The sequence below is a fragment of the Trachypithecus francoisi genome, unplaced genomic scaffold (assembly GCF_009764315.1).
Source record: "Trachypithecus francoisi isolate TF-2019V2 unplaced genomic scaffold, Tfra_2.0 Lachesis_group17, whole genome shotgun sequence".
NCBI classification, from domain to species: Eukaryota; Metazoa; Chordata; class Mammalia; order Primates; family Cercopithecidae; genus Trachypithecus; species Trachypithecus francoisi.
Genome location: NW_022681462.1, coordinates 52663369 through 52678762, shown reverse-complemented (window position 1 = coordinate 52678762; position 15394 = coordinate 52663369). Strand labels below are relative to the sequence as shown.

At 42.6% G+C, this 15394-nt stretch overlaps 1 protein-coding gene across 8 annotated transcripts in view; it reads left to right on the top strand.

Moving 5' to 3' along the window:
- The window catches only part of SPTBN1 (spectrin beta, non-erythrocytic 1), a 213945-nt gene extending 202747 nt beyond the window's left edge, over positions 1-11198 (top strand). For 3 of the 8 annotated variants that reach the window (XM_033175702.1, XM_033175703.1, XM_033175704.1), the window contains exons 30-35: positions 626-738; positions 1411-1474; positions 5929-6167; positions 7395-7568; positions 9105-9147; positions 9862-11198. In XM_033175702.1, the coding sequence (XP_033031593.1) occupies positions 626-738; positions 1411-1474; positions 5929-6167; positions 7395-7568; positions 9105-9147; positions 9862-10080 (852 nt within the window). In that variant the 3' untranslated portion in view covers positions 10081-11198. Of the gene's footprint in view, positions 1-625; positions 739-1410; positions 5167-5928; positions 6168-7394; positions 7569-9104; positions 9148-9861 lie in introns of those variants that run through there. The other 5 variants (XM_033175701.1, XM_033175699.1, XR_004428292.1 and 2 more) reach the window with 3 other exon arrangements.
- Positions 11199-15394: the final 4196 nt, after the last annotated feature.

The window sequence follows — 15394 nt, the reverse complement described above, 5'->3', positions numbered from 1 at the left end:
ACTTTTGCTTTCCTGGTAGAAAGCTGATCCTTTGCAGTGTACAAAATGGTGTTTCTGATTTCCAGTTCTGGGCATTTAAAATGTACCTGCATACATTTGTGTTAAAACAGAGTATTTCTGGTGCATCCATATGACTCATGAAATGGCTTTGTTTCAGTTAGACTATTCTGTGGCTTTTTAATGTGTTGTTTGGGTTTTGGCTGAACGCAGATCCCCACCACAGCACAAGCGGCTTCCTTGAGAATTATTGCAGCTCTGTCCCTGGTGTTTGTCTGAGCTCTCCTGGGGAGTCCAGCATGAACCCTCAGGCTCAGGTACTTTCCTCCTCAGCAGAGTTGAGAGTTGCATAGTTAATTTAGAAATTAAACCCAAGCTCCCAGGGGTCCTACAAACAGCTCACAGGAATTTTGCCAGCCCATGGAATAGACCATTTCCTGTAGTTTTAGGTTGTAGCTGCAGTTCCTGTGAACCTAATTCCATTTGGCTCACGATGTTAGAGGGTCTTCTTGTCCAGTATGGTCCAGTTTAGCAAACTAGACAGGAGGACTTCCTGGGTTCCTAGAACCTTTTTCTGCAAAGAGGCAGAGTTTGGGACTCTACCAAACATCACTCTGTTTTCTCTTAGTTGGAGTTACTGGAAGTGCGCAGACAGCAAGAGGAAGAGGAGAGGAAGAGGCGGCCGCCTTCTCCCGAGCCGAGCACGAAGGTTTCAGAGGAAGCTGAGTCCCAGCAGCAGTGGTGAGTCCCAGCAGCTCCAGAGGCTGGGCCCTTAGTCTCGGTGGCCAATGAGGTTTATGGGGCATCTTTCTGAAGCCTTGTGTTTCTAGGCCTAACCACATGCCCTGCCTACTCATTGCTTCCATAGACTGTTTAAAGTCTGTATAGTTACCCGAAATAATCTTGGAGGACACTGATCTGTCCACAGTCACGTAGGTATGTAGGTGGCAGAAGTAGAATGTAGACAGTGCCCTTTCTCATCCTGTGTGCACACAAACAGTATGCTCAGAACTTCCATATGATTAAATATATGGAGTGAACTGCCCAGATTTTAGGCCAGTGATTTTTGTGGTGATGCTTTTTTTGAAAGTTCTAAGTAACTTCACACAGAGGGCAGCAATTATTCTCTATTTCCAAAGGGCTAATTATTTTGCTATGGTAAGAGCTCCATGGCAACCTCTAATGCTGCCTTTTTTTTGGTGGGGCAGGGCATAGGGCATTCTTGTAGTCATATTTTCTGTCTAGAGTCTATTTAAAACACTTGGAAGTTTCAGATTTAGAAAGAATTACATTATGTGAAAGGGTTGCTTGTAATAAAATTGAGTGATGATGTTCTCCCACCCTCTCTTACTATTTCCTCTTTCTCCTCTTCTTCCTTTCCCTTCCTCCTCCTTTCCCGCCCTTCCCTAACAGGGATACTACAAAAGGAGAACAAGTTTCCCAAAACGGTTTGCCGGCTGAACAGGGATCTCCACGGGTTAGTTACCGCTCTCAAACCTACCAAAACTACAAAAACTTTAATAGCAGACGGACAGCCAGTGACCAGCCATGGTCTGGACTGTGAAGTTCACTACCATTTGTCAAGAATCACCCTTTCCAAATCCTCTGGGTTTTGACTTTTTGGCTTCCACTTCACCCAAAATGTTAAAATTTTTACCTAATTCATAGCCTTCCTTGGTTTCATATTTGTTTGCATTTAATTCATGTTTGAGTCTCTTAACTGATGGATGCCCAGCTGCCTTAAAGCAACATACTTATTTTTTGTTTATTTATTGTGAGCTTTTTACTTTATTAAGATTTTACAGCGAAACCCTTACATGAGTAATTGAAATGAAATTAAATGAGATTACAGCATAATGAAGAAGAAAACTAGAATCTAACAGGTATGACACATTCAGTTATTCTAACAGGACACAGTACTGTGCTATATGTAGCCCCCTTTCCAGATGTTATTAACCTGTAGTAGTTTACTATCAACTAGGAAGACTGGTGTATGAGGAGGGAGACATTCTATAATAAGATTAAAACCTAAAGTCAGCTGTGTAACATTCCATGAAAGATGCATTCATTCATTGAAGATGACAAAAAGGAAGTTAGATATATTCTAGAAGCTGTTTTAATTGTAGGCACACAATCTCAAACGTTTTGAGACCCTTGGGTCATTTATTACTTTTACAAACCAGTTCCTCTCTTTTTTTCTGCCAATTCCTGAATTGAAAACTGTAGGCTTCCTTGCACAGATGTTGCAGCCAGCCTCAGGAGTAAAGTGCCCACTGACTGCTGCCGCCACCTCTGTCTCGCTCCCTGTCAGTGCTTCTGGCACTTGGGACACAGCAGGTGACAGCGGTTCTCAGCATGTTTTAGAAGCCTGCCTCACAGACTTCCGTGCCTCTCCATTCAGCTGATGACTTCAGGGTGTCAAACTGTTTTAATTTTTCAAACAAATGGAACAGAAGCCATTGTGGTTCATCCTGATTACTTGAACGTTGCACTTGGTGGACCGTGCCTAGGAGTGCTCGCACGCCCCCTGGCTTCAGAAGTCATGTCAGTGTCTCTGTAGACAAACTCTACTATACATCTTGGATTAATCTTCTGATTCACTATTCATTTTCTCAAGACTTTTTGTGGAATTATCTGATAAAGGAAGCTTTTAGGATGGTATCTGTCAGGCCACCAGCAGGAATTGAAAATGTTTTCACAAAAATCCTTTTCCTTAGAAATAAAAGCTGGTGACAGAGATGGTTTCCTAGTACCGATAAAAAGAAAACCAAATCCATATTATACATCAAAGCCTTGTGAGACATTCACTTGCTCCTTTGCCATATTTAGATGTGTTAGTGGAATCAGAAACCTGTTTTGATATGTGTTCTCCATGAGTTAAGTCTGATTTGTCTTTTTATTTCATGATGCATGTCTTTTTTTTTTTCTTTTGTCAGGATAACGTCATATAGCATCTTGTTTGTTTTTCCTTATCTCTATGTACATATCTATCTACTTCTGACTGTAGATGGGTATATAGATAGATGCCAAGCTTCTTATGTTCTGGGGGTAGTGTGCATCATTATTGGGTCTCTGCCTTAAAACACATCAAAATTCATTTTAGGAAAAAAAAACTGCTTTGTCTTTGGTCATTAGGGAGCTCTAATGTGTGTTTCTGGCTCCAAATTACATTTTGTGTTTCATTGATCTATATGTATATATGTGATGTTTTCATATATATATGTGTGTGTTTAAATTTTGTATCACCAGGACTGATACCCAATTTGACACTTTTTGTATCTAGAAGACCCTCCAAAAAAGGAACCACATAAGCACACAAGAAAAGAGTGCTATGATGCTTTTAGCATTTGCTATCATGCCTATTTTTATCTAGATTTTTTAATGTAGTTTGTCATAACAAAATTTTAATTACAATTGGATTGTATTAGAAGAAGAAAAAGTATTTTTATTGTTTTGAGTGATGATGCAGAGACTCAATGAACTTGAAAATAGCATTGCTTTGTGCACTTTGAAAACCAATCAGGTGTTTTCTGTGCTACTAGTTGTCACGTTGCATTTATGTTCACCTCCTGATTTAAGTATCTCGGGTGTGCCCAGCCACTAAAGCACTCTGGACTAATCGCTAAAGAGAAGCAACGTGGGGTGGGGTTGCAGGGGATGTGTTCACATGTACCCATCATTTGATCATAGCACTGTGATTGCTTTTGATGTGTGTCTCTAGTGGTGTGTTGTCTGTTGGCATGCTTAAAGCACATGTCCATTAAAATTCATTTTGTTCCTTTTATTTTCCTTGTTTTCTTGGTTAGTGATTCATTTGCATAAACATTAATGATCTCTGCATACTGGTTTGGGGTTTTCTCTTTCCTTCTAACTCTAAAGAAAAAATTTTTGCTGCAGAATTATCCTCAGAAGAGGCTTCCCTGGCCTTCATCTACCTTGCAGTCTGACCAAGTATGATAAATTTTAGCCGTTTTCAAGGAAACATCCCTCTACCCAGGTCATTGCTGTCACTAGCAGCTTTCAAGTCAAACCTGCAGCACTAAATTTTTTTTTAACCTGGTTTCTCTACATACTAACCCCATGTCTCTCTGGACTCACACCTGGCTCAGGCCTTCCAGACCAAACTCATACTTCCTCCTCACCAGAAGTCTCCTGAAATCTCACACTAGAGAAGATTTATCACCTTTAAAGTCCACTCACATTGTTTTGACTCAGGGTTTTGTTTTTTGGCTATTTCCCCTCCTGCAACTCTCCTTTAAAAGTGAAAAGAGAGAGAATGGTTTAAATAGTCTGTTGCTCATAAGCACGTGTCTGCAGTCTGTCACTTGCAAGGCCTGGGTGATCACCTTGCAGCACTCGTGCACACACACACCCCCACATGTCTTTTTGTCCTATAATCCATTTTCCACATTTCCATGAGGGTAAAGGGTTCCAATCAAAACCACCCTTAAACTGTATAGTTTCTAGTCTTCCCTCAGCCCTGATGCTAATTATGATAGTTTGCATAGACATAACTTAAACTTGTGATTCTCCCTCCTTCCAGAGCTTTTTTTAGCCCTTTTCCCCCAAAAAAATTAGTTTTGTTCAAACTCAAGCATTGGGCCCACCCATTAAGATAAGACCTAATAAGTGAGAGATCCAGTTCCCAAGAGTTGATAGATCCAGGTGTTCACATGGTGGTGGCCAGTCTACCGTTTATCCCGTCAAGGTTGTTACTGCTAATTTGGTGTCACTTTGGTCCTGGGCAGCAGTGGTGGGCGACGTATCTAATGAGCGTGCCATTGACTTCTCCATGTTTGTCTGTGTACGAGGGGTGCAGGTTGTCTGTAATCCACTAAAGTGTCAGCCACACCCAGCTTTTGTAACTCGCTAATCGCACACCCTGGGTGTATCAGCCAGGGGCTGCTACAGTTAATGGTACACAGTTGATGGTACACAGGCTGAAAATGATAATGAATCAAGACCCTACTACATTTCCAAAGCCGAAAAGCCATGAGGGTTACAATTTAAATGAGCTTGGGAAGGAACGCTCCCGAAGACGTCTCCAGCCTGAAGGGTCAGAGCCGCTGGAAGCCTGGCTGTCTCTGGGCTTTCTCGTCTCAGTGCAGCAAGGCACCGTGATCAACCAACCCGTGATGGGGAAGGCCCTGGTTCTGTCTTTGTTTGGGGGTAAATAGCTGTGTGGTGTTGAGTGACTGTGATTGGCTTTTCCAGCTCCTTTAACACAAACTACAACCCACTCACGATACAACTTCGGCAGATGTGGTCAAATTGATGTTTGTTGACTTGCCTCATTTCCTTCCAGCTCTTAAGTTCCAAAGTCTAACTGGGATGGTAGATGTGAAATGCATGATTGTCGTCCTAATTTCTGCATGTGTTTATGACAATGTGTTGAGGGGAGGGGGAGGAGAGCCAGAGAACGTTTTCAGGAACCAAGGTCTTTCCTTGTCTTACTCTGGGGGAATGCCATGTAGCTCTGATAGAGTTGTCTATCGGTCTGTTTGTGAATGCCCTTTCGCTTAAACTTCCAGCCCTTCTGGTGGCATCCTTGATCGTAAGGTGGCTGCTGTATAACGTCCACTCTCTTCCATATTTAATATGTGTGATTGTTACTGTTGTCTTTTTGTTTTAAAGTAACCATAAGAGGAGATTATCTGAGTTATATTTATTGATCAGAGGAATAGAGTGCAGTAAAACTCATACTGGCATTTCGCTTTTCTTATTTCCCTATAAACGGGCGGGTATTAATCCATTCCCACCTTCTAATGTCCTTGGTGTCCAGCTGGCTTTGTGGGTGTGCAATGGTTTTACTGTACTGCCTCGATCTCTGCCAGGCATTTATACACAGCCACACGTGCGAGTCAGGTAGAGCGTATGTGGTCACCCCCATGGCTCACGGAGTTAGCTGAATGGCCTCTCCGCTGTCCCTAGATGGCAGAAACGGTGGACACAAGCGAAATGGTCAACGGCGCTACAGAACAAAGGACGAGCTCTAAAGAGTCCAGCCCCATCCCCTCCCCGACCTCTGATCGCAAAGCCAAGACTGCCCTCCCAGCCCAGAGTGCGGCCACCTTACCAGCCAGAACCCAGGAGACGCCTTCGGCCCAGATGGAAGGCTTCCTCCATCGGAAACACGAGTGGGAGGCCCACAATAAGAAAGCCTCAAGCAGGTAACAGCAGCAGAGGCTGCCACAGTAAGATGGGAAGTCAGCCTATGAAGGGATAAGGTGGGCCACTCTTGAATTGGAAGAGAAGTATGTGCTCAGGTAGTTTTATTCCTTTGGTAGCTTCCTGGACATTGCATTCTTCTTGGGCTGACGCTGGAAAGCAGGAGTAGAATGTTGGTTATTCACTGAGAGAAGGAAGAGTTGAGTTTGGATGGGAGTAGCTAGACGGGACTTCAGTGGTTTGTCTGGAGAAGGAATTTGCTAGGTTGAGACTGAAGAGTCTTCTTTACCTTAAGTGACTGATTTCATTTAGGACTCCTCGTGGGTTTTTTTGTAAAAAGCCGTTCACCATTTCCCCTGCCCTGATCTCCGTATCAACCTTTATATATATTCATTGTCTCTCAACAGCCCCAATTTTTTTATTTAACAGATGGGGAACAGAGGCTCTGAGCGGTTAATAAAGCTCACTTTCTGTGGAAACCTAGTAAATGGCAAAGCTGGAATAGGAAACTGCAAAGCCTATGTGCTTAACTAGTAAACCCAACCGCCTGGGACCACCACGTCTTATTGTGCAGTTTGTTTGCTGTGCGAGGCGATCAGAATATCTAAGAACTGCTTTTCGCATTGAGGACAACATAGGGATTTATATATTAATACATGCTGGTGTAATACAGGCCGGTGTTCTGTTAAAATTAGTATATTAGGGAAGTTTGCCATACCATAGGGGAAAAGCCACTTTATTCTAATTCACCCAAAGGTACCGTAAGTGCTGATGGCTCTGGGTCTGTCTTTCTCTCAAGTTGCCAAGTCACATAAGTAATAAACCTGCAGCTGGAGGAGCTGCTGCTGGAGGACAGGCATGTTTCAGACAAGGAGCATGGCCTGTAACCCATGACCATAAGAGGGCGCTACAGCAGAGAGTACTAAACACCAGTCAAAGTGAGCTCAGAGTACAAGAGAGTAACTTGCTTTTCTCCAAAGTAAAAGAGAAGACGTAGCCCTCAAACACCTGCCCTGTGCCCTGTTCCCGAACTCTCCATGGAGAAATTTTTTCTGTTGTTGAGTGTTAGCAGACTTTAGGAAGGGCTTGTAATAAGGAAGGTTGAGGGTTGGGCGGGATCACACTGTGTTGTGTGAGGATCATTTTCATGTTAATGAAATGTTTAGTTCTTCAAGGGGAATGTGGTAGAGCCTTTATCTCCCCCGCCCTTTTTTTTTTAAACCGCTCAGGTCCTGGCACAATGTTTATTGTGTCATAAATAACCAAGAAATGGGTTTCTACAAAGATGCAAAGACTGCTGCTTCTGGAATTCCCTACCACAGCGAGGTCCCTGTGAGTTTGAAAGAAGCTGTCTGCGAAGTGGCCCTTGATTACAAAAAGAAGAAACACGTATTCAAGCTAAGGTGAGAGTCGCCATGCTTCAGGGCTGCCAGAGTGGGTTTGCATTTACTTCCACTCTAGAGGTTGGTGTTCTTAGACAGCTACTGTGATTAGTTGGTTCTCTCTTCTGCCATTTTAAATCCCCAATAAAGTGAAAAACCAGTTTGGCACATGTCTCAGTTAGGGTGAATTCTTTGGCAACTGTGGCCAGCCACCAGCTTCCCTGTGGTTAACAGTACAGCTAAGCATTGAGGGATAAGGAGCTTTTGATTTTATAACCAGGCACTTACTGTTCCCTAAGACTTAAAGAGAGCTAGTCACATTTCACAGTTTAAGAGAGGCTTTGAAAAATAGTATCCCCATCTTTTCAGCTTATCCTGACCCAGGAGATGCTATTCTTTGCTCATGAGTTATCTGGAGACGGGTCAAGTGAGTCATCCTGGAGCTGGATGGAGACAAACAGGAAATGTTTGGATGGGGCCTGGGACCCTGTCCTCTCCTGACTCTCCCAGTAGATGCTCCAGCTGCCTCAGAACCATCTAGTTCCAAATATCTCTACCCTGTAGGATACATGTACCTCCCTACAGAGTGGAGCTAATCTCAGAATTTCTCCTCACACTTGGAAGTAGGCAGAAAAATTATTTTATCTTTTAAAAATGTAAAAAATAAACATTTTAGTGGTTAGGATGCTTGTTTACTGATTTGTACTGTTGTTTTGGGATCTGAAAAGCTTTGGTCTTCATTTATTTGTATGTTTCATGCCAGTTGGACTAGGCCAAGGGCTGCAGAGGAGAGAGTGTCAAATGGTTTGATTTATTGAGCTCTGCTGCTGCGCAGTACAGGCAGGCTCTTTGGGTCCTGGAACACTTTACATTTTGTAAGACAATGCACCGGCAGCTTGGCTCCTTGGCTGCTTTCCCCTTTGTACTCCCTTCATGTAGCTTCAGAGAACTGGGATATTAGCGAACAGCAGCTACCCTCTGCTACACAACAGTACCCTCTTACTCTCCGCAGCCACAGAGTGAACCTGTGACCCCTCCAAGCCTAGGGAACGCCCAGTGTCACACTAATAGGGCTTCTTAATTCTAAGACATACAGTAGAAGAAAAGTTGAAGAGACATTTTCTGTTGGCCTATTCTGAGACTCTGGAACATGTGAATGTAGGGGATACAAGCTCAGTAGCAGAATTTCAAAAGGGCTCGTTGTGTTCAAAAGCTTTCTCCTGAATTCAGTTTAGACCAGTAAGTCATCAGGCATCCACAAGTGATTTTTGTCACAATAAAGCCAAATGTTATGTTTGGGTTTTTTTTAAATCCTTCCGTTGGATTGAAGTACAGGGTCCCTGTGTGTATCATTGGTGCGATTTTTATGGCTTCTTGATCTCCAGGAGTCTGTTGCTGGGCCTGGGCAGGTCCCCAGGCTTGGTGGTAACATACGCAGGTTGACGCTTCTGTTGTGACTCCTGTGGTCTGCTTCTGTCCTGCGTGGGATATGGGAGTTGGGGGATTTTTATTTCTCTGTAATTAAGTGGTGACTAACTTTCTTTCTTGAAATTACAGACTAAATGATGGCAATGAGTACCTCTTCCAAGCCAAAGACGATGTAAGTTTCTAAATGTTATTTCTCTTCAGTACTTAGGAGTTTGCAAGTGTTTGTGGGATGATAGGCTTTATTCAGAATGTTCTTCATGTAAATGATGATCAGTGGTGGTTTCTATCACTGGGCTCTAGTCACCAGCACAAGAAGGTGTTTGGTTCTGTCTCTAGAAGGCAGTGAATATGATCTCGCTGTCCCTTTGCCAAGGCAGGATCCCTTGAAGTCGATGGAGGAAATCTTTGCTCGTCCCCTCCCAGGGATGAGGCACAGTGAGGTGGTCCCAGGACTGGTTGTGGTTCATGATGGGACCCCTGCTGCACCCTGTGCCCGTAGCCAGCTGTTTAATGGGTGTGTACCTCACCTCAAGGAAAGAGAGGGTCCATTGATGGAAAAGTAACACCTATAATGCCCTTCAATGTGAAAAAGCACCTTCTAGGGTGGGATCTGACCACCTCACAGACTGAGACCAGTCTTCCAGCTCTTACAAGTTTGTAGGGCCACTTACTAGGGTGATGAGTAGAACTGAATTTTCATGAGAAGCTGAACCAGGTTCCCTCTCCTGTACTGATCAGAGGCAGAGGTGCATTTGGGGACAGTACCCAGAAGTGACTCTGCTCACCCCTCAGTTGGCCAGGTGTGCCATTCTCAAGCCTTGGCACCAGAACCCCTCACGCCTACCTCTCTTAGTTGAGTCTTACCTGTGTCCCTTCCTCTGTCCAGGAGGAAATGAACACATGGATCCAGGCCATCTCTTCGGCCATCTCCTCTGATAAACATGAGGTGTCTGCCAGCACCCAGAGCACGCCAGCATCCAGCCGGGCGCAGACCCTCCCCACCAGCGTCGTCACCATCACCAGCGAGTCCAGTCCCGGCAAGCGGGAAAAGGACAAAGAGAAAGACAAAGAGAAGCGGTTCAGCCTTTTTGGCAAAAAGAAATGAACTCCTTTCCTTCACCTCCTGCCCTTCTCTTACCTTTTCAGTGAAATTCCAGCATGCAAGCTCAGAACCAACACATTACTCTCTGTGCCTAATGTTCCTCAATGTGGTTGATTTTTTTTTTTTTTTTTTTTTTTTTTTTTAATTTATAGAGCATTTCTGGGGGGTGGGGGAAACACACCTAAACACTTCATCTCCAAGTTACAAAAGTTTGAGGTGCAGAGGGAAGGCCAGATTTTTTTTTAATGAAATTATATCGATTAGATCTCAGTATTTAAACTGTTCCTCAATTTTGTGAGGCTGTGTTGGAAATAACCCGCCTCTAGTGCTGTTGGTATGCAAGGCAGCGGTGCTTAATATTTCCTGTGCTTACCAGAGACAAAATGTACCAATATCCTGACACCATTCTCTCTCCATTTACTTCTGGTGGTTACCCTGAGTCTTGACTATTAGAAGTGCCCAAGATGGGGCTAACCTTTATTAAAAGATCGCATATTATGATCTTGCTGCAGCCACAGTGCAGCTCCACATTAACTCTACAGACCAAACCATTTGTATCTGGCATCACTTACTAACACATGACATGCGGCTTTTCTGCATCAACTGCTATGACGGTTAAGAATGTCAGTATACAAGAAGGAATAGAAAACTGATACTGTTTTAAATAATCTGTAATTTCAATTTTTTTTTTTTTTTTTGCTGAAATACATTATATTGTATGTTTGAGATAATTCTAGTACAAAGTATAATAAAACTAGATGTATAATAAACCCTTTAAATCGTTGGTAAGTGTACAAGTGGTGGAACTGAAGCATTTACTGGACAAAGTAATGTTACTTTAATGGTTACTTGCTCGTGCGTTGCCACACTGTGTTATAATTTGCTTCATTTCCTTGCTATTTGATACATAGTGTGCATTTCTCTGTCACTGTATCTATTGTAATGACAAATTTTCATCTTACTGCACAATCAAAATGACATTGATAGGAATGAACTCCAGAGGCTGGGCCTGAACAGGGAGGTGGTCGCTCAGGCCTGGTGCTCAGTCGTACGACCTGTACCTCTCAACTTTTGCCCTATCTGTTAAATATATGCTATGTCATTAAATGCTTTTAAATCTAGCATGGTGACTAATTGTTGTTCTTCCTCTGCTGCGTGTGCAAGCCCAGTAGGGAAACTGCAAAGGGAGAAATGACAAACAGGAAACATTTTATAACCAGTCTGGGCTCACTTTTGCATTTTTTATGCGTGTCTGGTGCACAAGCTTTGAAAACTACAGCAAACAGTAATAAATGTGACTGTTTTGTAGTTACACATTCAGGCTTTATCTTTTATTTATGAAAAAGTTACCAGAGCACTTGTGAAATGTGAGCTCTGAGATAGGGGTTGGCAAATTTGTTCTGTAAAGGGACGGAGACAGTAAATATTTTAAGCTTTGTAGGCCATAACTGTCTCTGTTGCTCAACTCAGCTGTTGTGTAAATACAAAGGCAGTCATTGACAGTATGTGAACGCCTGGGCATGGCTATGTTCCAGTAAAATTATTTAGGGACACAAATTTGAATTTCCTATAACTTTCACATGCCATATAATATTTTGATTTTTTGTAATGATTTCAAAATATAAAGTCTACTTTATACAGATCAGACCAAAAAGGAAAAAAAAAGTAACAGGCAACAGATCAGGTTTGGCCCATGGGCCATAGTTTGCTGACTTCAGCATAGAGTCGTGGGTTATTTACAAATGACATACTTTTCCTGGGTTATCTGGATATGCTGACTCCATGCTGCTTGCATAAATTAGTAGCAATGGATGCTAGTATTATGGATGTCCAGTAAGTTATTCCACAAAGACCATGCCTAAGGTGGCATCAACCCTGGGCTCCACAGCTGAGTGTCATCAAAGCTTTCTCTTAACTCTCTTACCTCTAGGCAAACTGAGACCTCACCTTCTCCCCTGTTTCCCACGACAGTCCTTCGCCCTTGCCATGCTCAGGGTTGGAATCAAGTTGTTCCATTCTCATCAGATCAAAATGTTTAGTTAAGGCAGAATATCTTGGAAACAATTGTGATTGATTACAGTCTTGTACTCTTGACAAAGCTGTGCAGATGGCAAAAAGTTCACACCAGCAATCCTGGAATCCCATAAGAAATACATAGATGTTGAACATCGTGCACGTAATTTCAACAGTTCACGGATCTCTAGTTACGAATCCGGGCTTTCGTGGTATTTGCTCTCTCTTCTTGCACTTGATAAGGATCCACTGAGGCCTGAATGTGGAAGATGATGGGCAGCAAAAGGAGAGGAGTGTCAGAAGACCCCAATCAAGACGTGTTCACCATCAGAAGTTATAGGCCACACAGGGTCATGAGCTTCAAGCCTGGCAGGGTAAATAATAGCTTTTGGGGTTTTTTTTTTTTTTTTTCATTCTTTCACTGTCATATTTTTTGAGGTTTTTGCACATTTCTTATTGCCATAATGCTGTGCTATTTTACCCTGATTTTGGCCCCTTAATAAATCTGAAGAGAATTAGTGAAAATAAGGCTTAGGATATGAAATGGCATTGTCACTTGAATCAAGGCCACTTTTTGTCCTACTTGAGCATCTCAAGTTGGGATGCATCTTCTCATGGCACTTCAGGATTGTGCTCTGCTTGAACTGGCTGTGTTTGTTTTTTTTTTGGCGGGGGGGTTTGGGTGTACGGAGAGTGATGGTGCTTCTTACAATTCATGGCATCTTGAGTAGATGAAACAACGTATCAGACTGGGTGATGGGCACATTGTCATCTCACCGAGTTCCTGGAACTATTAGAATTGCTTGTGTATGGGGATCCTATGTTAGTTCCCCTGGATACACTGTTTTATCACTCGGAATTCTTTTATGAATACATACTTCCCTTCATGTAGTGGTACAGTCCATATAGAAAAGGCAGGATCAATGCTGGAGTCTTCCCCATTATTTGCATTACTTTCCTATAATCAGCATTATTTATGCGTTGGTTCTTGTCCTCCAAAGATGAACAATTTTTTAAATATGAATTTATGGACTTATATTTGAGTTTTGTTCAGGTGAATTCCTCTTTGTTTTTTGGTGAATATATTTTATAATTTTGAATCGACCTTTCTACACATGGCCCATAACACAAAAACATGTTTTAACAAAGAAGAAAAAAGACTTTTTTCCATCAAAATTCAGTGAAATATTTCATTTTCCACTAGAATATTTTTAAATTATTCATTTGCTTTATTCTGTTATAAAAGCTCAGAATAGCAATACTAATACTACCACCACCAATATAATTACTGAGAACAGTTTTTTTTTCCCTTTTAAACTCTTTATTTTGCAATACTTATATACTGACATGCAGTTGTAAGAAATAATACAGTGCTCTTTATGCAGTTTCCCCCAGTGGTAGCTTGCAACACTATAGTATAATATCACATACAGAATATTGACAGTCAAGATAACAGAACATTTCCACCACCACAAGGATACCTCCTGTTGCCCTTCTATAGCCACACCCACTTCCCACCTCCACTCCTTCCCCAACCTCTGGCAGCCACCAGTCTGTTCTTTATTGCTGGAAACCTGTCGTTTTCTTCCCCCAACAAATATTTATTGAGCACCTACAATGTGCTGGGTTTTGGGGATCCACTGAAATGTGTTATTTCAAGAATGTTGTATAAATGGAATCATATAGGATGTAACCTTTCAGATTGACTTTTTTCTCTGATGTAATTCTCTGAAGATTTATCCAAGTAATATTGTGTATATCAATACTGCATTCCTTTTTGTTGCTGAATAATATTCTATGGTATGGATGTACTACAGTTTTTTAGCCATTCACTTACTCAAGGACATCTGGGTTGTTTCCAGTTTGGGACTATTGTGAGTAGAACTATATTAAACATTTATGGTTGGGGTTTCCTATGAACATAAATCTTTATTTCTGTGGGATAAAGAAATACCCAGGAGTGCCAAGAACAATTTTGAAAAACATTATACATGGTCTTTCCATTCTCCCCTTCAGCCCCATTTTTAGGTACTTTCACCGCATCTGCAGTGTCTGAGCAAATAACGCTTACTCTCTGCTTCTGAGCCCTCATTCAGTCTTCTACAAATCGTTGTATATTTAACCAGTTATGTCAATGTCTCCTATTTGGGTTGAAGCTCGTTCCCTTGGAGTGCAGTGTGTGTGTGTGTGTGTGTGTGTGTGTGTGTGTCTCTTTTGAACCCGCCTCCCAGTTCTCTGGGTCAAGCACTTACAGTGAAGTGCTCTTTTGTTACTTTTCAGAACTGAATAAAAATTTCCCTCGGGGAGAAATAAATGTGAGCTTCAAAGTTTTTCAAGGTTTAGACCCAACTTAAAGAACACAGGCTACCCTAGAAAAACGAGTTTTTCAACTTGGAAAATTCAACTGGCCTGCCTGTGAGAAAGAATGTTATATCCTATTTGAACTTTGAATGTTGTGTGTGTGTGTGTGAAAGTGAAAGGTCAGCCTTAAAAGCAGGATTTCAGAAAACAAGTGAAAGGTCCTGCTCGTTCCCTTTCATGTAAATTAGGGATCACGATCACGATGTGTGAGTAGCTGACTCTTCTCCGTGCGGTTCAGGGCATTTTCACTCAAGTTTTGAAGAAGCTTCACCAACCCCTCATACTCGTGAACTGGGCTGATTTGGGAGAGTGAGTGATAGTGGGTAGAATTATTTGGTAGAATTCAAGTTTTTCCAAGGTAATGCCTCATTTTGACTCAGGGGAGTCTGCAGGGGAGCTTGGAAGACCTGCTTCCTCAGGGATGCCTGGGGTTTCTTTCCTACGGCCCCTGGCGTTAGTTGGCTGACCTGGGTTTCAGTGTTCCTTTCAACCTGGTGTAACCTATCAGGGTTTGTTTTTCTTATGGTCAGGGCTGAGTCACAGCAGGAAGAGGACACCTAGGCATAGGACTATGTAATTGAAACTCAGAGAAGCTGGCGGGAGCTTCCTTCCCTTCACTCCCTTACCCGGCACCCACAAGGCCTGTGGCTTCCCCGTGGTGAGCCCGGGCTCTGTGAGTTCTTGCCCCAGCACAGACATCTTGGAGGGCGGCCACGTTGGGTCCCCCAGGGGCCTATGGCTTGCGCAAGTTTCACTTGGCCTTGACTTGTCTTTTCGGAGATTTATCACATGGTGGAGACCCATTGTGTCCGGGAGTGGAAATCAGGAAGGCAGGACGTTAGTGGTATTTCCTGAAACTGGTTCTTTAAAGGGAAGGGGAATTTCCCTTACATAAGCCCGCAGGGACTTTCTCCACAGGGCGGGGCATCCTGTGTTCTGGAGT